This window comes from Phasianus colchicus, chromosome 4 (genome assembly GCF_987193195.1).
Source record: "Phasianus colchicus chromosome 4, bPhaCol1.hap1.1, whole genome shotgun sequence".
Lineage (NCBI taxonomy): Eukaryota > Metazoa > Chordata > Aves > Galliformes > Phasianidae > Phasianus > Phasianus colchicus.
Genome location: NC_143439.1, coordinates 48,217,478 through 48,242,837, shown reverse-complemented (window position 1 = coordinate 48,242,837; position 25,360 = coordinate 48,217,478). Strand labels below are relative to the sequence as shown.

General features: G+C 38.3%; 1 protein-coding gene across 1 annotated transcript in view; it reads left to right on the top strand.

The window, feature by feature from the left end:
- Positions 1–833: 833 nt before the first annotated feature.
- The window catches only part of ATP10D (ATPase phospholipid transporting 10D (putative)), a 36,858-nt gene continuing 12,331 nt past the window's right edge, over positions 834–25,360 (top strand). Inside the window, 12 exon segments of the mRNA XM_090139475.1 lie at positions 834–983; positions 8,464–8,772; positions 9,385–9,579; positions 14,067–14,271; positions 16,448–16,533; positions 17,608–17,714; positions 18,419–18,550; positions 19,460–19,587; positions 19,734–19,986; positions 21,727–21,962; positions 22,575–22,763; positions 24,492–25,107. Coding sequence (XP_089995601.1) covers positions 8,504–8,772; positions 9,385–9,579; positions 14,067–14,271; positions 16,448–16,533; positions 17,608–17,714; positions 18,419–18,550; positions 19,460–19,587; positions 19,734–19,986; positions 21,727–21,962; positions 22,575–22,763; positions 24,492–25,107 — 2,416 coding nt within the window. The 5' untranslated portion in view covers positions 834–983; positions 8,464–8,503.

The window sequence follows — 25,360 nt, the reverse complement described above, 5'->3', positions numbered from 1 at the left end:
GTGTGTGGTCAGAGATAGGCTAAAATGCAGAATACAGGAAAACCACACCACACACAGAAAGGCGAGCACAACCTGCAGCTACCACTCAGCCCAGCCCTCTGATCTCTAGTTTGCAAATAACTTTTCTGTTTCAACTTTTTGTTGTTGCTTCTGTTTGTTTGTTTCAGCAGAAGATGGTCTTGGAGTGGAAATCTTCTGACTTTGTAAGAACGGCTATGTGGTTTCTTTGCAAAGGGCAGCCTACAGGCCGTAAGAGCAAAAAAAGGGCAGGACTGGGCTTCAAAAGGGCTATTGATGACAAAAGCTCACTGACATTCTGATACCAGTGATTTGCTTAAGATAATTAGGGCAGCTTCCCAATAGCCAGAGGTCTACTTCTTAGAAAACAAGAGAGCCTGTTTGCTAACCTTGATTAGCCCAGTGGCTAGAAAACTTGATGTTTAGACAGGCCGAGCTGCCTTTTGTGCCAGACTGTGCTGGCAAACGACCAAGAACACCAATTTGCACAGCAGGCTTGTCAGGCATCAGGCTCTGCCACAGCAATGCTCCCACCACAGCCTCCACCTGCTCGGGCCTCGGGTTAAAAACAGCCTGTAAATGATGGCTAACATTTTGGGATTGCCAGCGCTACAGAGATTGTTAAGAGCAGCTCTTTTTGTATTCTTTTTCCCACTTACAGAGCTCAGTTCCTGAGCATGGCTGCTCAGAACAGGAGGAAAGCACACAGCCCTTTGCTGCAGCTTGCAACTGAAAAGCGGGGGAAGTGGCTCACGCAGCGAGGCCTGGCTCTCACGGCAACGAGCAAAGTGGCGGCGCAGGTAAGGGCCGGCGAGAAAAGCGGCAAAGAGCGCTGAGGAGAGCCGGCCCCGCGGCGGGTCGAGGCGGGGCGGCCTGCACGGGCGGGGCGCGGCGGCGGAGACGGAGGGAGATCGGCGCGCGCCGAGGGTCGCGGCCGTCCCGCTGGGATGCGCGCGGCGACACCGGTAAGGCCGCCGCGACGGGCCGGCGTTGGGGTGGGGGCGCCCGACGGGAGGTTGACGTGCTGCGGCGTACGGCCGTCCGGCGGCTGCGGGAGGGGCGTGCGCTGCTTCGCAGGGCGGCTGTGGTACAGCACGCGCCTCCCGAGACGGTCGCGGGGACAAAGGACCGGCGGAAGCGCGGCGCGGAGCGGGGGCGCCGCAGCCGGTGCTGCGGGAGGTCTGCCGGGCCGCGAGCCGTCAGTTAGCCTGTGTGCTGCTCGCGGAGCTGTAACGGGAAGGAAGCCTTACCTTGAATGGTAAACTCCCTGACTGCGTTTTGCTGGAAGCAGACCGGGGAAAAAGATGGTAGTTAGGACCTCCGGTCCACAAGCAATAGCTTTTGGGTGGGACTTTGTAATAGTTCGTGGTGGTGACTGAGGGAAAGGGTGTAATGCTGTATGGCAAGGTCGTATCAGTGGCACAATCCCTGGAGCTTCCTGGACATCCGAAGGGGTGAGACGTGCACGCGGTGAGATACAAGATAGGGCCACAGCCATAACTACCGGGCTTAGTAGTGGAGAAAAGCTCAGAAGGATGTGAAAGAGAAATCAGAGCTCCTGAAAGGAAGTTGTTCTCTCAGAAATTCTGCAAACGAAGAAGAAAAAAAAAAATGTTTCATATTTTAAAAATATTAAAATAACTCTTATTTTTGTACTGAAATAATTTGGGTATACTTGTCTCCATAACAACTATAGGATTGAGAAAGCTCTGATTTAAAAATGTGTACCTTCGCATCTTCACTATAAAGCAGCAGAAATATCATTATCCCTGTTTTGGTAAGTGATGAATTGCTGCAGAGGAGCACTGAGTAACATCCCAAAAGTCAGAGTGGAACTTAGTTCTCTTAATACCTTTGCGTGCCCCAAAATCTGATGCTGAGCCTTTACAGTCAGTCTGTGGACAAATATTATCAGCAGCAAAAGCTAGCACGGACAGACTAGCATTGCATTCTTTTGTTAATTGCCACTGCTCTAGGTGATCTGGATTTCTAAACCAATGTCCACAATTGATATGTTTCTCTAATGCAAACTAGACCAAAATTAGAGCTGAGTGCTCTACATAAGTACTCAAAGACACTCTTGTCTGACATTTCCATCCCACCTCCCTGTGTAAGCTGGATTCGGGAAGCTCAATCGGGAAATTCATCTAATAATTTTGTCGTCTTTGGCTTGGCGAGTGGTCTTATGGAACAATGAGCTGAACTAGCTTCAGTGCAGATTCAGTAACAGATGCATTACAAAGAAGGGGACAAAACCAGGAGCAGTAGATGGGATGCTCCTTGTAGTGGTAACATTTAGCTTGGTTCAGCTAGTGACAGAATTGCATCTTCAGTGTCTTATGCTTTAATGTGTTTAGAAGTGTTGAACTCACTAGAGCCATTATTGGAGCGTTCTTAACCCAGTGCATTCTTTCCTATGCTCATGTATCTTCTGACTTAATTTTTAATATTAAAATCTTTTAAGATGTACAGTTGTAGTTGAGCCTCGAATTGCTATATGATCTCTCTCCCTTTCAGGCTTGAAATATCCCCTCAAGAGGCATTTTTTATAGGGTTGCAAGCTCTGTAGTGATTAAAGCAAGATCTGAGCCTAATCTTAAACACACATACACAGAATTAATATAGCACTTCTGACAATGGAGGTACTGCTAGCTGTAGTATTGCCATCCTTTTGAAATATACAAGTGTATCACATCTGTTGCAGCTGTTGTTTCAGCTTCTAAGAATCAGAAGGCTGTATATAACTTGTTCTTACTTAAGATGAACTTCTGATACATATGACTGCAGTATGATTAAGGTAGTTTCAGTGTGGCAGGCTGAAAACTGATGAAGCTGCACTGGTACAAGCCTTGACATGAACCATGTAAGCCTGCATAGCGCTGGAAAGCCTTTGTGGAAATCTCTACTTTTGTGGCTCTATGCTGTTAACATTTAAATTAAGTAGCTCAGTTTATGCTCACACCTGTGACATCCACATTTCTGTCTCCCAGTATTATCTGATCTCTGTTTAGAAATAGGAAGTCTTTAAGACAAAATAGTCAAATCTATTCACTGAAAATGAGCTGTGGATATGAGAGATACTCTTTTTGTAACCATGTGTATGACATCCTTCTCCATATCCTTTGAAGAACCCTAGAGGATTAAACCTGGGAGCTCCTCAGAGATTGTAACTCTTGAAGAGCTGCCAACATAGATGTCTTAAAAAAAGGAAAACAGGACAAGTTGCTAGTTGAAGACCAAGCTTAGAATTTTGGGAATTTGAGTGCCATTTGGTTCTGTAACAGTTACTTTTGCTACAAATTAGGATGAATAATTATATCTTCCATGCAGCAGATTTCAGGCTCTTTAAAGAAATCAGCATGGTTAAGAAACAGCAGTACCACTAATACGGATTTATTTCCTTCAGAACCATTTACTATAACTCTGGGAGCCTTCTGAGTACTAACTCACATCCTTTTGCATCATGAACACCAGCATAGCTTTTCTAATGTGATCCACACCTTACTCTTATGTAAAATTAGTATTGTGAATTTCACATAAATGAAAGCATCTGCAGTGGTTAGGTGTTGCATAACCGTAAGTTTAAGATTTACAAGACAAGACAGTCACGAAAGAGTAAGGATTAACCTGAAAAGTTTCATTTTGCAGTTTTGAGATACCGATGTGACACATGAGAACAGAGCATAAAGCAGAACTTTGCTCATGAACAGAAAAGAGGATATAAAAGGCTTGCACAAGCCATAGCTCTCTGGCAGTCGTTCAGTTTTATCGTGAAACTGATTGCCAGTAGCTGAAATAAATGATTTCATCCCTGAGTTTTAAACCTGAAATTGAGGAGCGTATGATTCAGTCATGGCTGTAGGTGCAGGGTCTAATTCATACCCTGTAACTTTACCCAATGTGGAGGAGATTATTCCTATTTCATGTATTGCTCCCATTTTATAGCATGTTAATCAGCACTGCTGCCTTGTGGTTTTCTATTAAATTGCCTTGTGATTGACCTTGTGTCAGGGCCCAGGCACTTCCCGGTTTTTAATGCATCCTGCTGATTGTTATTGATTTGAGAAAAGCCACTGATGGCTGGCTTAACTTCCAAGCAAGAAGTTTCCAAGGTGAGGCATTTCAAGGCCTGCAGCATTTGTGTTCCTCACGCTAAGTCAGACTTTGTAATTCAGATTGTATGGCAAGGTGCTGCCTCAGTGGTTCACTTCTCATAGTAACAACTGCCTTCCACTCTTTCTCAGCACTTTGTGATTTTAACTCAAAACATTCTCTTAGAATTGAAATTTTAATTCCTGCAGTTTGTTGAGTATTTGTCTCATAAATTGGCAGTACAACTCTCAGATTCATTCAGCACGTTAAAGTGTCCCTGCAGTTTTCATTTCAGCTTACAAAGATGTGTTACAAATTTTTGATACTGCTTATTATAGAGAAGGTAGCAAATCTTAGAAGAACAGAATTATTTTTTTCAGAGTGCAGATTATTCTTTATGTCATGGATCTTTTAAAACTTCCTTGTGGTTTAGTAGCATATGAACTGTTCAGGATTCATATGCTGTCTTGATTTCTAGCAGCTAGCCTCAATATTACTCTAGTTGTAATGTAGTGAAACAAGTGGTAGTGACCCCATGCAGCTACACGTGCAAATAGATTTAAATGGGACTTTACATGGATCCCGGGAGTTCCACTCCCCCATAGATTTGTGTAGCATGAGCTCTGTCCTGGAACCTCAGACCCACAGGACATCCTGAAGCATTCAGGTAAGGAGCTAGGAAAAGTGGTTGCCACAGAGGTGTATTGCCTGAATCTCTTTCTTTATAGGTTTTGTAGAATTTTTTCCAGTTAAGGTGATGCAATTTTATTGACTGCTTTTCTGTTTGCCAAAACTTGAATGACTGGAAGAGCACCTGGAGGATGCTAAGGCCTCCTGCACGTTATGCCTAAAGGCTGCACCAGAACAGTGTGGAAGCAAGCACAGTACACACACGCATGTGCCAGAGGTCTGAGAAACAGTCTTATGAAGTACATCATTTACTGGGGGTGTTTAAAAAAATTTGCTGAAAGAAGAACAAGGGGTAACTATATGGAGATGAGGGCAAAAGAAGGTTGTTGTCAGAAGAGAGGAAGTGGCCAAGAGAAGCTGTAGTAAATGATAGGGTACTCCATATGACATGGAAGCAAACAACCACAGCATAATAGTAAGGTGCAGTACCAGAACACTGTGTATATTGGCTAAAGCATTAAGCAAGTTTGGATGATTATCTCCAGAAAGGAGGCTGGACAGTGGTTGCCAAGCAGTTTGCCAAAGGCTATGCTGTAACGTAACTGGAGCTGAGGAATTGATACCTCACAGAACTGGAAGCTGAAAGAGTTTACAGGAGAGGAAGTAGGCAGGTGATTGCAAAAGAAAGCAAGTTTTTGGAACAAGAAGTGGAAGAGAATATTTATGCTGGGCTTTAAGATTCAAAATGCTTAATTTAAGGTATGGACCATTTACAAGTAGGGTCTTTTACAGCACTGTATAGCAGAGAGTTATTAAAGGCTTTTTGCTGTACTATAGGATGATGAAATATGAATAATATATAGTGTTGATCCGTCTTTTGGTAAAAAGGACACTATTGTGCCCTGTTCTTGTAAAAATTTGACAATCAGTTCTTGTGTGTTAACCATTTGTAGCCCTTCCAGTTTTCAAGTAGGGTATCTCAAAAGCACTTTTTTTATAAAAAGAGGAAAGAGTCGGAGTACATAAGGGAACTGAGGTGGACAGAAAGCAGAGAACATGCCCAGTGTCAGTTCTCTTCCACATTTCATCATCATGTGATGTTAACACTACAGAAAGTCGTCTTTTTGCATTTAAGATATACATGTTCTATCTTTACACCAGTGTTGCTATTTAGCAAGACCAAGCAGCATTCTGATTTTCAAGCTTTTGACTCATGAGAACAAAACCTAGCTTTTATGAAACTGGCCTCAAACATGAGATTTGATCATTTAAGCTTCCTTATTTTGAACACACAAAGAATCTTCTAGACTTTAAGAAAATTTTTAAAAATAATTCAAATACTGCTTCAGGTTTATGTTGTTCTCACGTACTTCTAAATTTTTCTGTGTCTTACACTAGCATATAAAGAAATACCCACAATTTTACATTAATGCTTTGAGTTAGGCTAGAGAACGGAAGAATAAAAAAATGACAGGATGGGAAGGTCAAATCATGTTTTGAGAAGGGATTTCCTGCTAAAAATTGTTTAAAATAATCTTCAGCAACTTCATCCTTTTCAGTAGTATCTCACATGAAGTTGATGAATCTTTTCTGAACTTAGAGCTGGCCAAAGAAAAGGTGCTCATTACTTTATATCAGAATTCAAGGAGAAAGAAAAACATGCAACATAAGGAAAAAAAAATCAAAAGAGATTCAGAAGTTTTCAGTCTTATAAATCCTGTTTTAAAATGGAAATGCAAATACTTAAAAAAACATTTGCAAATACTAACTCAGTCAAATCCCAGGTGAGTCAGAGGGTGTTGTGACAGAGTATAAGATCCCAGTGCTTTTTTTTATTCCTTGAGATGCAGTTTAATTGCCTGATTCACCTTTTTGACTATAGGAGAGGCAGTGAGTGATCTCCTATAGTTTCCAACACGGTGCAGTGGTGTTTTTGTTTTAGTTATTGTCCATACAATCTCCTTCAAAATTTTCTTAAAAAAAAAAAAAAAAAAAGAAGTACCAGAGCTATTGATGGATCTATACAGAAAGTGCTGTTGAATCTCAGGTTTCTTGCTTCCTTTGAAGTTCTGCCTCTGAAAAGGAGGATGAGGAAGGGTGGGGCAGAGGTTTTGAAGCTGTGTCAGGGATGTGTGTGCAGTGAGAGGTGGCTGCCCTTCAGCACTACTGCATGTACAGTTCAAACCTATGACTCCAGATCCAGTGATGAGGAATTCTGTCCTAACACACTGCTACTTTAAGATATCTAGTTCATATTTTTTCTTACCTTTATTTGTTAAGCAAAGGTGACCAGGTATCACATGCTACAAAAAGTAATACATGTATTTTTTAAAAACAAAGCTTGCTTTCCATGTTTAAGAGGTTTTGAGATGTCAGCTTTTCTTTTTTGTTTTTCCTAACCCTCGACTTCCAGTCTTTGTTTGCATGTTACTGATAACTTGATTCCTCAGCTTTTAAAGGTGCTTTTGCCTATGTAATTTTAAGAGTGAACAGGATTTGCCATTTAAAGACTTTGCATTCCCACATTCCTTCTGAGTTTACTTTATCAAAGAGTTTATTTATTTGTTGCTTCTTCTAGTCACAGAAGTTACCAGTGTGAAATGGTTATGTTTAGTCTTATATGAAAGCAAGCATGATTGTTCTCTACAAATATATCTTGCTTACAAACTCCTGGCTCATATGGCATCTTGAGAAATGTTATGTTGTAAACTTAAATAGGTTTTCACTGAAAATATTTTACATTATAACAGTCTGCAGAGCTATGTTAAGTTACTGCTTTGGGGTGAAGATTATTATGTCAAGCAAAAGCATGGTTAATTGACATACCTTCTAACAGTGGATGCTTGGAAGAGACAGAGAGTTAACAGGACAAGAAGTAATCTTGTTGAGGTGCTCCCTGATAATCCAGTGTAGGGGATATTTAAAATTTACTAATGCGAACAAATCTTGTGTTAGATACAGGAAGCAGTAGTACAGCCCCAGAACAGCTCTTAATTGCTGGATTCTCTTTTTTTGCTATGGAACTCAGGGAACCTATAGACTCCTAAGTCTGTATTAGGCATCACTATTATATTGTATACTGGCAATGAGATTAGTAAAAATGACTGAGCAGTATGCCGACCTAAGAAGGAACTTCTGGAAGATTGAAGAATCCATCAAATCAAAAGCTTGCTTTCTTTCTCTAAAGAAGGCATTTTATCCAGATCTAATTTCACGTATAAAATTACAAAGCATCACTTATTTTGCAGTAGTCATTATATACTTCTTCATAGCATTTTCATTTGGATTTTTCGAGTACCAGTTTGGTGCGTGCTTTACACACAAATTAAGAAATTAGTATAAATTTAAACTGTGTTGATATTTTTCCTGTTATTTAAAGTATAGCAAAACAAAACAAAACTGATCTACTGGAAAAGATAGAAAAGATAGATTTGTATGATCTCAGTGACAATACTGGAATCAGATTTGTTTTTTAATAAACAATGAAAAAGCTATTGTGCATTTTAAACAGACTAATCAAACTGCAGGATGCTGAAAAGTAGGATAAAATTTGATTAAATACAGCCTTTGAAGAGGAACCTGACATCATTAAATGTTCTTTTCCTGATCAAAATCTGGGAATGGTCTTTTCCTTGGACTTATTCAGAACTGTATCTGGAACTTTTTAGTTAAATAAGCCTTTACAGAATTATTGCTTAACTTGCTGTATTTTAACCTCTCTAGGTAGAGGACATTCCTTGGATTATAAAGCACGTAGGGTGCAATGGCAGATCCCATCCACTGGACCCGGTATCGTTGGCAGCAACTGATGTCTACAGAAGGCAGAGAAGAAGGCAGTAGCAGCAACTCAAGTAACAAGTGCTATCAAGCAAAAAAAACTATTGGCAAACATAGGATAGTGATACCCTGCTTGGGACATTTTAAGGAAGAGTATGAAAAGGTATCAAAACTGTATATGAACAACAAAATACGGACTACTAAATATACTTTACTGAATTTTATACCACGCAATTTATTTGAACAATTTCACAGGTAATTAACTATTTTTGTTTGTGGAAATTCTTCTAAAGTGGAATCTTCTTTTTTTTTATTTACTAATATATGTTTTTCCAACCTTCCTATCACTTCTGAAAAGGTCTGCGTTATTTGTCTAAAGACTGAATATCAGCCTTGGACTAATCCTTTCTTCAAAACTTTTGTTATTTCCACTCACTCTTCTCTTTAGATTAAAATATTATTTACTATTGGAGCACTTCAGTAATCTGAAGTAGAATTTTCAATTAATTCCCTGCAAATCTTCCTGCTTGGAGAACTGCAGGTTTATAAAGAATGGCTCACTTAAAAATGTCTTATCTACAGGTTCACCACAGCCTCACTAGAAGACACATGCCTGGAAGGCAGGGTTGGAATTACAGTAAAATTCTTGCTTGCTGCACCTTCTTATCATGAGTATTAATTAACCATTCAGCCAACTAATGTATTTGACTGAAGAGAGGAAAATGGAGTCACAGATACTTAGTTCTTTGATTTTTCTTAGCTCATACTACAGTTCTTTCTTACTTAAGTAGTCTCTATACAGCATGGAGCAGGCAAATTAGAATGGCTGATAGCACAGCTAATTCTTATGTTTGCTCTTTATTTCAGAGTTGCCAATTTGTATTTCCTATTTCTGGTTGTTTTAAACTGGGTTCCCCTGGTGGAGGCTTTCCAAAAAGAAATTACAATGCTACCTCTGATAGCGGTTTTGACAATAATCGCCCTGAAGGATGGTCTGGAAGACTACTCAAAATATAAAATGGATAAACAGATAAACAACTTAATAACCAAAGTGTATAGCCGGTAAGAGACAACATTCTTTCTGATAACTGTTATTAAATTGATTCTTCTGGTTTACTCTCTGAACACACATAGAGAGAGAGAATAACTTAGGTTGGAAGGGGTCTCTGGAAGTCATCCCTCTAGTCTCATACCCTGCCCAAAGCATGCCTTACTAGATCAAATTGCTCACTGTACAATTAATAGGTGTACAGAGGTTTAGTAAAATTATCACAGTGGAAAGATAATCAAAATAAATGGAAATACCAGCACTGTAGGCCTGCAGTAAACTCCCCAAGGAACAATCTCCAGAAAGAGATCCTTCCTCAGTTGCAGTCAACACTTAAATGGGATCTAGGAGAGGTGGAGCCAGGCTCCACCTGGTTCAACCTCTCCAGTCGCACAGGTGAATTGCCTGTGCTCCTGTGGCTGACTCATTGCTTGCCTCAGGTGATCAATCAGAGGTTCAGGCCATGATCAACAGTTCCCATACACTCAGGAAGTTGTGTAGTTGAGTCTTGATCATTTGTTTAGCTAAAAAAAATATCAAACTAGCATAAAAATTGCTGAAAAAAATGTTCTTTTGTGGATGCCAGAGCATTCATATGTGAGTCTGCACTGCATTAACCAAGGAAGTTTTAGTATTATTCTTAATATCTTAAAATTGTTTTGGCATCATTGAAATTCAGTGATTACTATTTCATCATTATAGTGGTGAAAGTCATGAAAGCTGTCAGTGTTGTAACTCTGTACTCCTAATGTAATTTCCATTTTCCAATGCAGTACTATAGGTGGGATCTCACAAGGGTAGATAGAGTGGGAGAAACACTTCGCTTGACCTCCTAGCTACACTTCTTTTGATACAGCCTGGGATATGATTGGCTTACTGGGCTGCAAGTTTATCATCAACCTGTACCTGCCAAGTCCCTCTTCAAGGACTGCTCCCAGTCCATGCATCAGCCAGTCTGTACTGATGTTTTAGATTGCCTAGTCCAGGTGCAGGACTTTGCACTTGGCCTTATTGAACTTCATGAGTTTCTAACAGGCCCACTTCTCACACCTTATCACATGTCTCTGGATAGCATCCTTTCCTTTCATTTACATGTCAGCCACACCACTCAGTTTGGTGCTATCTTCAAACTTGCTGAGGAGTCCTCTCAATCTCAATATTTCTGTTGACAACGAAGGTATTAAACAGCACTGATCTGAATACAGACACCTGAGAGACACCACACATCACTGTTCCCTGCCAGCACATTGAGCACACAGCTTCATGTGCTGCAAACACAAATACCTGATATAGCAGCTTTCTCACAAACATTTTATTCAGAGTATAAAAATTTGAGCTTAAAACAATAAAGTAGTTGAGTTGGGAAGATAAATGATTTTTCTTTTTCATGTTTGCAGAGAAGATTTGAGGGACAAGTCAGACCATTTCTGATATGAATTGCAGTATACTCTGAAATAATTCACTGCCAGAAGACAGAGGCATCCATACACATTAATGACCACTGTTTGTTACTTGCAGTCTCACCAATATTAATGAAAGGGAATTAATTTCTGATCTTTTCTATCTTGATTCCTTCCCCAAACAAGTATAATAATTAGTTTCTGTATTAGTAATCTGTAAAAATGTCTTCCTGTGCCTATTGCTAGTGCTTTTCACTTTTCTTTCTGAACTTCTTTATTATGAATTATTCTATATTATATAGCCTGATTTAAAAAAAAACGAGGCTTGGTTTGGTAGAATTAACTTTTTTTAAGCAACAATCCCTTACTGCTTTTATAAAACGTTTGTAATAGAAACTGGTTTCACCATTCTTTCTTGTCCATGACAAAACAGGCCTGCTTTAGTGCCTTGATATATCTATCCAAGCAGCTATGTACTAGTTTTTTACATCTTTTGGATAAATTGGACTTGGTATTTTCCCTCTTATTTTTTCTGGCTTATAACAAATGAGTGACATCCATAGTTTCAGAGTTTTGGCTTGCTGCTTTTTATAGTTTTATTCCTAAGCCTGGAATTCACCCACTGGATGTATCAGAATTACTGTACTTAGCTTATAGTATGCAGAAATGGAGGCTACATTTTCTGGGAAAGTAGGTATATCAAGTAAAAATAACAGAAGAAGCATTGCATACTTTCAATTCCACATTTATTTAATAGATGGCGATTATGAAGAGAAACTGTTGCTGTCTGCTGAGGGCTAATCTCAACATCCGCAGTGGAGATGTTTTTACAGTTCTCAATGAAATACATAGTAGTTACAAAAAAAATCTAAAGATGCATAAGTAGTAGTGTTTTTCTCCTTTACTAAGCTCTAGTAAATGAGTACTTCAAGGGTAAATAGAAGTGCTGCTTTGTTACTAAATCTTTATCTCCAAATAGTTTTGTATAGTTTATCAAAATCTAAGTCTTAATCACTTTGAAAAATGCCTGTAGCAATCAGACCCAAAATCTACAGCTTTTAAGCTGAGATTTTATCTTACTACACAGTGATGTCATTGCTTTGTTTATGAACTTTGCCTTTCGTTCACCATCCTTACTGTAACTCTTCTAGATGCAAGCAAACTGTGAAAGTAATTTTTTCTTGCTGCTATCAGGTGTTCCCAAATCCTTTCCATCGCACCTAGGGGAAGCAGTAAAAGAGTGCTGTTGCGGAGTGACCAGAACATTCTGTTCCAGTCAGTGTTGTCTCTTTGGACTCACTTTGCCTCTTAGTGGGGAGAATTGGCTAAACACAAAAAAAGTGTAGATATGGTTTTCCATGCTTACAGAATCGCTAGTAACAGCATCTCAAGGACAAGCGTATATTTGGCTGAGGTTGGTTTAATTTTACATCAGCTTCTGCTTATTTTCACTAGAGATACTGTTATCAATATATTGGTTAATTATGTGGACTTTGTGCCATCTCATTGGAGAAAAGGATTTTTGAAAGGATACTGTCAGGCAACAGAGATCTGAAAGGTATGGGTGCAAAGCTTGACACAATAAATGTTTTTCTGATATTTTCTTTGTCATCAAGAGCATTTTACCAACTTAGTACTTTGATTAGAACTGGTAGATCAGTCTGCACAGAATTGCCATTTTGTAAAGTTTGTTATCTTAAGTCTGTACTGTGGAAGCTAGGTGCACTTTCCAGCTTCCTGGTTGCAACTGCACTTTTCAGCTAGGTAAGCCAGAGTGAGATTTAGAAAAGGATGTACAACATGAAGATGCTTCCAAGACTGTGAAGAGTACATTCTCCTCACTTTAAACATAGCTCTAGGATTAGCCTGTGAAAGCTATTAAAACCTGCCAACTACCAAGGCATAACACAATGGAAAATATGGCAGTGACAGCATAGAAGCAAAGTCCTAGGCTGCAGCAGATGAGGATGTGCTCAAACACAGCAACTGTGGACACAGAAACATAGGAAAGAATCCACTTACCTTCAAAAGGTGTCATATACATAGGAATTTCCAGCAAGATACCCTTGCCTCCACTGCCAACCCTTAAGTGAGGTCTGGGAGGGGATGAATCCTGACTCCACCATTTCCAGTCACTCAGGAACATTGCATGCACTTGGGCTCTTCTGGGTTGGCCCTGCCTTCCCACCAGGTGCTCAATCACTGTTTCAAGCTGTAATTTAGCATTTCTGCTATACAAGGATAGTAACAATACCAAAAATGTACTGCATCCAGACACGTACAGTGTTTGTATCAGCAACGCCATTTCAGTGGCCTACTACTGTATACCTCCAGTCAGCTCCTTGTTGCTTGCTACCTCCCAGCCTATTCAGTCTAAACCTGACTGTGCTTGCAATAAATTGCTGTAATTAAATAAAAAGGATTATTCTTTGTCTCTGTTGAATACGGGAGAGCAGATAGAAATAGAAAGTTGAAGAAGGCACAAACTTCTGTATATCATCCCTGTATTTTTCATAATAATAAGGAATTTCAACTTTCTCTCTCGAGTATTGTAGGTTCTTTGTACCTTACGTTCAAAAACTATGGGAAAATATTTAAAAGCCATAAATACAAGTATTTATGCTTGGAGCATTAGTAAAGCAGTTGCTGAATATTCTTTGCTCACTGGTAAACTGGAATAATGAAAGTATAGGAATTAAGGGGCTGAGTTTTGAATTGGGCTAACATAATTATGAGAGGGTAACAGGAATGTAATTCCCAGCAAAACAGGTCTGGGACCTCAGAGCTGATCAAAGAATCATAGAATTGCTTAGGTTGGAAAAGACCTTCAAGATCATCAAGTTCATTCTGAACCTAACCATACTACCCTAACTCTAACAACCACTGCTAGATCATGTCCCGTAGCACCACAGATTCTTTGTTACTGTCACCTTGAGATGTTAGACTCTCTCATCAAAATTCTTAATGACTTGAAAGTAGAAGTTCAGTATTGGAGTCATTTCCTAGGTACAATCTGTTTCTTTGAACTTTCAGTTTGGGGTGTTTTTTTTTTTTTTTTTTTTTTTTTTTAAATTGTTCTAATGTTTTTATATCCATTTCAGAAAAGAGAAGACATACGTAGATGAACACTGGAAAAATGTCAATGTTGGAGACTTCATCCGGCTTTCATGTAATGAAATTATTCCTGCTGACATGGTGCTGTTATATTCCAGTGACCCAGATGGGATCTGTTACATTGAAACTGCAGGTCTTGATGGAGAAACCAATCTAAAACAGAGGCAGGTGGTGAGAGGATATTCAGAGCAGGTGATAATTTTGCATTTCAAGTGGTTTAAGAAAGTTGATGTGACAGTCAACAATAAAAACCTTAGTCCTCTATATTGCCTACTGTTCAGCAATCCCCATCTGAAAATAGAATAAATAGATGATATAGTTTTAATTTTTTTGTTGTTATTTTGGAGCAAATCTTTGTCTGCTCACTCAACCCAGAGAAAGAGAGCTCTATTTCAAGTGAAGTAAAACTAACTTTTCAGGTAAATGTCCAGTCGTCATGTATAACACATACCATTTAGTGGCTGTGAAATTAGAAGAATTTTTTTTTTAAGGGAGTTCAGTGCCATGTAAAAACAGAGAGAAGAATAGAAGACTTCTTTTTCATTGTATTTTCAAATGTATTTTTAGCTCCTAATCTAGACCTTCAAGGATTTATAAAGTCTTTGGAACTCTTACAATTTTTTTAATCTATACCTGTCAAGACTGAACATCATCATCTTATAGTTTTCACAGTGGTGGTCAGAAATTAGTGCAGTCTTCAGCACACCTGGTAACTGAGTGGAAGCACTGCACTGACAACATCAGCAGGAAGATTCAGTGTTGTCCATAAGAATGTGCTGTTAACAGACTGGAGATAAAATTACCTGAAATGCCTCTGAATTGTGGTGAGGAGGTGAGAAGAAGTACCTTGCTGTTCATTTAGATTTGTTTGTTACTTAACAAGCAGGGTAATATCAAATGCATCTGTTAACCATAAAGAAAGCTGATTTTCTTTCTCCCATTCTTTTTTTCTCAATTTTAGAATGAGGTAGTCATGCTGTCCCAAAAAGTGACAATTTCTTCACCATAAAAGACTGCTCATTTTTGTCTTCCCAGGAAAAAAAAAAAGGCCATGTTGGTGTCCTGTCAGGACTGCACAGTTTCCGATAGTAGAGTAGTTAACTTCACAGCCTTCTGGTGTCCTGACAGCTCAGCTCCAGACAGAGGCTTTGTCCTCTCGAACTCAGTCTGATTAAGACTGTGGGAGTGCTGTGTATGTAGACAGGGTATGACTATCTCTCTTCTTAGTTTCTCAAGCTCAAAAGAATAGGAAGAACGTAAATCAAATTAAAGAACATTCGAAGACAAAGACTATAAGGTTGTAACATAATGTAAAAATATTACGTTCTGCATTTTTATGACTGAACAAACACAAGTACGAACGTCATCAATAGGGCACTTGTTTTTGCCCTTGGGGCTCCTTTGGGAAGGCAAGGCAACATTAGAGCCTAAAAGAGAAGCTGAAACTCTCGTAGTTAATTTTTTGTCAACTTAAAATAGCGTAATTTATTCTTTTTTTTTTTTTCTGTATGTACCTCAGTGAAAGAAATTAAGAAGGTACTGCCAAAGGCTTATAAACAACAGCTAGCAACATACAACAAGGCATAGAAGAGTGTATCCGACCATCTTCGCTTTCCTAGAGAAAAAGACAAAAAAATTGAGGACCTTTTCCCTAAGGATAACAATTTTTTTTAATGAACAAACTGACATTGCCCTGCTGCTTTTAGTTCACTCCATTAAGAAGGAATTAATTTCCTTTTCCCTCACACCTCTTATGATTAGCTAAATCACACATTTATTGGTGTGAGGAAGCTGATAAACCATTAGCACTAAATCAGTGTGAGCAGTGATTCCGCTTATGTTGTAGGACTGGTCACAGGACTGCACCATTCAGTTCTTTCTCAGCCTTTCATGGCCAATGACTGAGTTCTGTCATAAGTACAGTATCCTCATATTTAATGGAAGGGAAAGTGCTGTCCTTTTCTTCCAGGCAGCCCAGGAGTCCAATCTGACAAAAGGATTTGCCAGCTCTCCATTTCCACTTTGTCTATACACCACATTCCTATATTGTATTATCAAACCATACATTTTGCCATTTTGTGTTCCACAGCCAAAGCAGCAAGTGATCCTAAGATACCAGTATCTCAGCTGATACTTGCTAGTGTTTGATATTTACTAGGAAATCCTGTATAAGTCTGGGTTGCATGTAGATCATCAACATCATTAGCAACTTTAAATGTTGAGTTAAATGGTTTGACAGTGATGTCTAAACCTACAAATTTATGAAGTTTCCAAGTTCTATCATATTTGGTCTCAATTGTTTTTTTTTGTTTGTTTACTTTCTCTTTCTTTTTTTTTTTTTCTTTTTTCTTTTTTTAAATAACTTCAGGTCTCTGAAATTGATCCAGAAAAATTTTCTGGTAGAATAGAATGCGAAAGTCCTAATGATGACCTCAATCACTTTCGAGGCTTTGTGTAAGTAAGCTTGGTGGCTCTTTAAACTGATGTAATTTGCTTTGGTGTTCTTACTTATTTTCAGAGGGCTTATAGTGTTTTCTTTAAAAAATGACAATGTGTACATAAGTCAGTGTGCAGCACTATATTTCTGAGTGCAGCCAGGCAGGCAGAGCTCCCGAAGGAATTTCTAAACACCTGATTGTGAACTGGGAAAGCCCACTAGCTCTTTATATTTCATATTAAATATTTTCAGCATGTTCAGGTTGTTTTGCAAGTGGTATCTACCACATTTGAAATGGCTGCCTTTGATCTGCTGTTAATGACATGTGATATCAGTACAGAATTCAGTCTGGACCATGGCTGCTTTGGTCAGAATTTGAAACGGGAAGAACTGGCTTCCCTTCCTACTCTCGTGTGTTCTGTGTAACTCTCAGACATTTATTCAAACTGTTACCTTTCGTCTGTTTTCTTGTTAAGGGTCTGTAATTTTGTGTGGCCACTAGGAAAACAAAATATTATTTCATGGAGTGGTTAATTTTCATTTTTTGGGATGTATAATGTCTACATTCTTCCCTGTAAGCAATGGCATGTTAGAAATATGAAGAGAAAACGAAATACTTTTATTTATCTTTCTCCGAGGAAAAGTCTTGACAAACAGGGCATATCTGAATTGAAAATGTGGCACGGATAACAGGGCTTACAGTACTTTTAAAATGGGATTTATAATTTTTTAATTTTTTTTCTGATGCTGACAATCCAAATAGAAGTCATCTGCTTTCAGACTGAATTGTCCTGCGGTCATTTCAGCAGGGCTGCCCGCTCTTCAGATGCCAGCATGGCAGATGCCACGCATATTAACATTTTAATACAGTGCCTAGAATTACGGAGGTGATCTTGCATGCATGTTACTCTCTTCCTTTGAAAGGTCCAATCAGAAGCATCAGAGAGGTAGTCAGTGACAGGTAGATTCTCTTGGTAATCTACTCCCTAACGCTTTTTCAAAACCTGACTGGTAATTGCTGAAGTCCTGCAGCCAAATTTATGTGCTGCTCTATGGGTTGAGTTTTTCTGTTGTTGTTTTTTTTTTTCCAGTGAGAATTCAAGCAAGGATCGAGTGGGCCTCAGCAAGGAGAACTTATTGCTGCGAGGATGCACAGTAAGAAATACAGAAGCTGTTGTAGGCATTGTGGTATACGCAGGTTAGTGATCTACCCTGGTCTTCTCTGATTTTTCTTTGCCTTGCAAAGAAGATGGCATTATGTAGCAGTACTGCACAGAGGCAAAGTAGACAATTCAAAGATTGAAACCAGCAGAAGGCAGCTTTAGATTGAAGCATTAAGAATGCAAATCTGAACTCTTTGTTTTGGTTTTAAAAATGTAAAAGGCTGGTATGTCTGATTATTCATGGGAAGCCTTCTCTGTTCTATGTACAAGTCCTTGTCCTCAACTGTTAACTACAATGACGAATCAGGGTTTTGAAATGAAAGTGGGGATAGCTACCTTTGTTAGAATTTTTTCTGGTCCAGAACTGAAGTTAATGCTGTTCTAAAGTCAAAAGGCTGAAGTTTTAAGACTAGACATTATAATGTATTCAGGCAGATAATTGTAATGCAGGTGCAGAATTTTGTAGAAAATACTAGAGACTGTATCAAAAACTTCAGAAAGGAATACAATAGGAATATTATTTACAGTATAAGAGATAATATGTAGAGAAATTATACTTTAGCTTTTTTAGTTTTCTTTAAGACTATTACTTTAGGAGCAGTTAGTTTGCTTGCATTTATATTCTCTTCTCACATATTAGTTAACAAGAAAGTCCAGTTTCCCAGAGCTTTAGAAATATAAAGGACTTTTGGTTTTCGTACTTGCAAATAGAGAATTTCAACCTCTGTTGTGATTACAGGTCATGAAACCAAAGCCATGCTGAATAACAGTGGACCTCATTACAAGCGCAGTAAATTGGAAAGAAAAGTGAATTCTGATATTCTGTGGTGTGTTCTGCTTCTAATTTTAATGTGTTTAACAGGTGCAATTGGTAAGTGTGAATGTGCAGACTCCTGCTGCTTTCCTCTGTCAGCCCTGGTGTTTTAATTTGGGGCCAATTCATTTCAGTAGCCTATTTCAGAAACTGCCTTTTTCCGTATCTAATTCTTTATCAGCAGGGAATGCTGCCAAGTTTTAGTTTATGTTGTCATGTTTAATCAGTAGTTGGTCAAGGGGTATGTTCCTAGTGTGAGTTCTTAAGTCTAAAACCTGCTTCTCCAATTCATTTTCTTGTTTCTCTCACTAATTGCTCTGTAATACTTGTACTTTGTGTTAGGTTTGTTGAGGTAAAATGAAATGCTTGTACAGTATTGAAGGGAGAGGCCTAGTTTGAGTAGTAACAAGGACTTTCTATTTTAGGGTTTTATGAAATAGTGAGCTTGAGTACTAAAGTTTGAAAAGAATACATTTTATAATGAACCAAACGAGTGCTTAAAATTGTTTAAAAAACTTTGTCAAGTTACACTAAATAGACATGTCTGGCATTACAATATGGCTTAAACATAAACATAAACATAAACATAAACTGGGTTTGTGATTTATACTGTTTCTTTTCTGTGACAGTATTTGTATCACAATGCTGTAAAGTGACCAGAGTGGCTTTGTGACATACCACAGCTGAAAGCTGGAAAAGCAAAGATGTGAAATTTAATAACTAGAGTTTGGGGTAGGAAAAAAAAAAAAAGTGTTTATGAAACATAGCTAGTATTCTCTTAGTTTTGAGATGGGTTGCATAGATGTACTGTTGACACAACTGCAGTAAAACATTTATTCATGTGTGCGTTGACACTTCATACATTTTAGTGGGGTTCCTATCGAGGAAAATACTTCTCTGAAAGCTCAGAAGTACCTAAACTATTACACAGTCAACATTACTGATTCACTTTTTCTTATTTTCTAGGCCATGGAATTTGGTTAAGTAGGTATTCAGATATACCTTTTTTTAACATCCCTGAACCAGATGGGAAATCGATTTCTTCTATGTTAGCAGGGTTCAATATGTTCTGGACAATGATCATTTTATTACAGGTAACTTTGGTCTGTTTTGATCATGAGCCATATCCTGATCTCACTTATGTCCTTGAAGTAACTCTTTGGTTTCAAAAGAGTTAACTCATGTTTGCATGTGGCTAAAGAATTTGGTCTCTTTTAATCCTTGTATTTTGTTTCAATAGGTCTTGATTCCTATTTCTCTCTATGTTTCAATTGAAATTGTCAAACTGGGACAAATTTATTTAATACAAAATGACATTGATTTTTACCATGAGAAAACAGACTCTACGATTCAGTGTCGAGCATTGAATATTGCTGAAGACCTTGGCCAGATTCAGTATATCTTCTCAGACAAGACTGGAACGCTCACTGAAAATAAGATGGTTTTTCGGAGGTGCAGCATTGCAGGACAGGAATATTGCCATGAAGAAAATGGTAAGGTGCTAAATCCATGCTTGTGGTAGTCCTTTTTCCATTCTCAGAGAAACTTCAAATTGTGATGAAGACGGGTGTTTCTGAGATTTGTGTGGCAATATGTAATTACAGAAGGTGTGGATTTAGGCTGGTCTAATTTGGATCTTTCCCCGTTTGGATCACTTCATGTGCAGCGTACAGAGACTTGAAAGTGTATGTGAGGTGCTACTTTACAGTTAAGCCTGTGCATATTTGATACCACACACAGAACGCTCTTTACTTTCTGACATAGTTACATAAAGTGTTTGATTCAGCTACCTGTTTTATCAACTAGATAAAAACACAAAGATTTTATTATTATTACTTGATGTTAACTGCATACATTTGCTCTTTCACTGGTGAAGATCAAAGATGAAGTGCTGAGAGGTGGATAGACCAATCACAACTGTGTATTAACCACTCTCTGTGGTTTTGCTGCCAGATGGAACCACTCACTTTTGGCAAGCAACAGGCACACCCTGCTGGTCTCAGAGTGCATGGGCTCTTCTTTTGTTCACTGGTGGTTATAAATCATTTTAAGAGTAATTTCCTCACGTATTTTGAAAATCATGTGATGTAGGTGTCATGATGGTTCTTTGGCTTTGCGTAATTATACTGGGAAGGATATCTCAAGAGCAAAGTGAAAAGAAATGTATTTTAAGTTTAGAATTTGATGAATGAATAACTTAAAAAGGTAGATATATTTTCAGAGCACTTCTTAAAGAAATGAAAAGCGTTTCAGAAGAGATGAATTGTGACTGATCTAAGTCTCTTTGTGCTTGGCATATGTCTGCCACTTAACTTCTACTACTTACTTCCCTAAGTATCCCTAAGTATCTTCCAATAGTATCGTGTGTTAATTATGTTTATAATTATTTCCTATTGTACCCTGGCTTTTATTTGGAGATAAAGCATGTCCTTCCTAATAAATCTAGAAATTGTGTGCCCTGAAAATCAATCTGAAAAATGTTGGAGGTCCTATGTTTAACTCTAATTTTCCTTTGGTCAGTTGCACAAAGCTGCCATTTGCCTGGCTCCTACTACATGCAGTAAGAGATGCACTACAAAGCAGTTCAGTCTTTTGCATATGACTCACTTAGTCTGTACATATATTTCTATTTGTATCTCTGTTGCCCAGAGCAAAGGGCAACAGAGATTTTACTGCGTTGTAGTAAAATCCTCTATATACTGACATACTGCTGTCTTTTTGAATTTTTTAATGTGTTTTCAGTACTTCTGTTGGTGGCCAGTTCATTACCTTCCTGTGCATTTTGTTCTAGTGTTTCATGTCTTGTTGGATAAAGTTTTTCTGTTATCTAATCTGAGCCTGTCTTATCACAGCATAGGAATATTGTGTCTCCTATTACCTACAGTGTGCCAAGAAAATAGACTAATTCCTTTTTCTGTGCAATTCCACTTTTTGTACATGAAAACTGTTATTTGGTTCTCAGTAATGTTCCCTTCCGAAGGCCTGTAACCAGCTTCTCTACTGTTTCTGTGATTGTTCTTTCTCTTGCTTCTGGATTCTCTCCAGCAGAACAGCACTCTCGAAGTGCTGCATCCCAAATGGCAAGTCAGTGTGATAACTTATTATGGCTTGATTTTTTAAAAAGAGCGGATTATTCTTAACTGTATACTAAATTTCTTATTTTAAAATTAAGTTTTATTTTAGACAAATTTCTTTTTGCTTACAGAATAATAATTTTCTTTCTATTTCTTTAGCAAAGAGGTTGGAATCCTATCAAGAGAGGGATTTGAAAGATGAGGATTCAGCTGAAGATCCTTGTGCCTCTTTGGGCCACACGTCAAAATGGAGAGGACACGACTGTGGAGCTGAGAATGAATCTTTGAACAGAAAATCTTCAAATCTGTTATCTGGTATTTACCCTGAATTAGGGAGGGAGCATTCATCAAGTGATGCTCCCTGCTCAGGACATGTTGCTTTCAGCAGCTGCATTGTAAGTAAAAGTTGTTAGTTTTTATAATGAATTTTTGAAGTAACTAATAGAGGAACATTTTTTTACTCCCATTTTAATAGAGTGCTTGAAATTTAAGACATCCTTTCTCTTCCATCAAAATGAGACCTCCCATTGTTGCTAGGCTGCAGCCTACTTGCAAGCTGATGTTGCGGTTATTTATTGGATTACAAAGATGTGTTGTTTGGATCTTGCTGGTGTGATTTCATGATCTCTCTGCTAAAATGACAAGCTTCATTTTCAATAAAAGTTTGTTCCTTTGCCTTAAGAAAGCATTTTACTTTGCTTTCAATAGGAAATATCTAGATAAACAATACTAATCCCATTGCATTTAGTGGAGATTACTAGGATTAAAAACATCTGTAGCTGATTTTACTGCTGGAGACCAAGACTATTTTGAAATTTTCTGCCATTGGTTTCTCAAGTCTCTGGTAGCAGTGTCTGGGGAATGATTATTTTCTCCTCATGTATGAGCTCTATATATAAAGTAAGTCTGGAATGAACTTGCGACCCTGAAATGGTATGATCTAGAAGCCCATTTGAGATTGCCAAGGTTTATATCCTAATTCACAGCTTTGTTTGTTTAATCCATAGGAAACAGATGTTGTACCAGATACACAACTGCTGGAGAAATTTAGACATATTTCTTCTCTTTCCTATCAAGAATCAGAAGACAGTATCAGCAAGTTAGCTTTGGAGACAATGTACATCACTGACTTCTTTCTTGCTCTGGCAATCTGTAATACTGTTGTTGTTTCAAGCCCCAATCAGCCACGTCAAAAGGTAAGAAGGTATTATATTTGTCTATATCAACATATTTATAAACGAATTTCCTTTAGTTTGATTGCAAAAGGAGAAAAAAATAACTGGCATTCAGGATCTGAACCTGCAAGCTTGATGCTTCTTAACTTTCACAATATATATTTTGAAATTAAACTGCAGTTATGGGTTGTTGTTTTTTTTTGCTGTATTCTATTATCTTTTACCAGATATGTGCACAGCTTCCTTTAAGAGTGCCCTAACACTCAAGTTACCTTTACAAATAAGTTATTCTTCGCTAAAAAATATGAATAGTCCTGGAAGACTTCTAAAATACTGGAACTGAAAAAGCTCTTACCTGTTACTTGACTATATTCAAATAGAATTCCAGCAAGATATGGAGGATCAAGTTTAATGTGTCTAATAATTTGAAGAAAAAAAATGCTTTGCAATATGGTTAGTATAAGGTGGTCTCATCTTCAGTGTACAATGCATTTGTTAGACTGTCCTGGTTTAATAATCAAGAGACTTTTAATGTTTCCCTGAAACCATTTCTTATTTTCTGAGCACGCATCTAATATTTATTTAAAGATATTGCTTTCATTTTAAAATCTGTTGACTTTTTTTCAAGGTGGGATTCTTATAAGCCATCTTCTACCTAATTTGATTGTGTGGCAGGATAATCCCAAAGTTCAGCCTTGATTTCCCTTCCCACAAATGTGATAAAGATTTGTTGACTTCATCTTTTGAAAAAAAAAAAAAATTGGGACATGTACAGGAATAGGTTTTGGTGCTTAAGTAAGTAGTGCACGTACATGTATGGCTGGAGATGTTTCCAAAAGGTACCCTGTGGAGAATAAAGTACCACCTATATATAAAATGCCTGTAATAGTGTCCTTCCAGACAAGTCAACATAGTAGGCAGCTTGCAGTGAACACGTGGATGGGGCATCTGCATTATTAAATAATAACCCAACCTCCACCTGTGAGTTTTTCATTTCTTAGAGAATAATATTTCTGGGTGACTTTTAGAAGAGGAGATGTCCAAGTCAGTAGTAGCTGGGTTGGGAGGAGCAATATATGGCATAAGGATTATGGGGAATGATAATGACAAAGGCAACAAGTTTTCAGTGTTTCCTGAGGGAGAGAAGATGAAGGAATGTTCCTAGTCTGTATCTCTATGATGCTGAATAGAGACACATTACAACTTGCGTGCAACTGGGATAGAATTTAAGCAGGAATCTTTTATTTCTTGATTCTTTAGGGTGCCTGTCTTTTATTTTGTTCAATTCCAACCAAAAAAGCATTGGTGAAGTACTGTATTTTTAGCATTACTAGTAGCTAGTCACTGTGAGAAGTATGGAGCTGATTTATTCTTTGCAACTATCTTGCCTATTGAGAACAAGTATCTAGTTCCATTCACCACAACTTTTAAAAGTTCCATTGCTTAGATATTTCTAGAAAGAAGTATTGCATGGAGTCATGCATCAAACTGGCAATACATGCAGTTTTCAGATCTGAAGTATTTTTACAATTTGTGTGGTTTGAATAGGTGAAGCTCTCACAGAGCTGTTTGGTGTACTTATATGGTAATATGTTTAATTGAGCTGGCTATTTTTAATACAAGTGATCAAAATGATCAAGCTTTTCAAGTTTTACTACATTCATTAAGAAACGTGTGGTTTGTAAGCTGTCTTTCTTTACTTAAATAACATATGAAGACTTTATACTTTCTCTGACTGTTTTGTTGCAGATGAGACGCTCTTCACTGGGAAGAATGCCTATTAAATCCCTTGAGGAAATCAGGCAGATGTTCCAGAGGTTGTCAGTCCGTAGACTAAGTTCCTCCCCACTTCCAAGTATAAAAGAGTCATCATCTGAAAACCCAAACAGTTTTGTGAGCAAACTGTCCATTTTCAGAATGAAACTGGCTTCACCTGCTTTGGATGGAGCTGCTCAAAGTGCTGCTGAGCCTCACAATCAGAACAGGCCAGAAAATCCCCAGTTAACCAAAGAACGTTATACAGTGAATGTAGCTGCTGGCTATGAAACCCACAGTGCTGAGTCATCTGCTGAATGGTCTCCCTTACCTAAGCTTTGTTATGAAGCTGAAAGTCCAGATGAAGCTGCCTTGGTCCATGCTGCTAAGGCTTATAAATGTATTTTACAGTCTAGGACTCCTGATCAAGTTACTGTGGATTTTGCAGGTCTGGGATCTTTAACATTTCAGCTTTTGCATATCCTGCCTTTTGACTCAGTGCGAAAAAGGATGTCAGTAGTGGTTCGGCATCCAGTCTCCAACCAAGTGGTGGTGTACACAAAAGGTGCAGACTCAGTCATGATGGATTTGTTGGGAACTGCACCTGAAGGTATTTGTAGAACTTTTAATTCTTTGTTCACCTTTATCATTCTTTGGTACAGTTGACTGCATGCCCTGATTTGTAAGAAGAGCCAAGTAACCCAGCAGAACTACTATCTCTGAGTTGCTTTTAGGAAACCCATAAAGGTATTACAGCTTCTCACCTACATATGGCTGTGCTGTATGCCATTCTGGAAACTGAGAACAGAAAGCTAGCAGTAATTCAGAGATTTTGTGGTGTCTAAGCAGACCTCTTGGAGCCA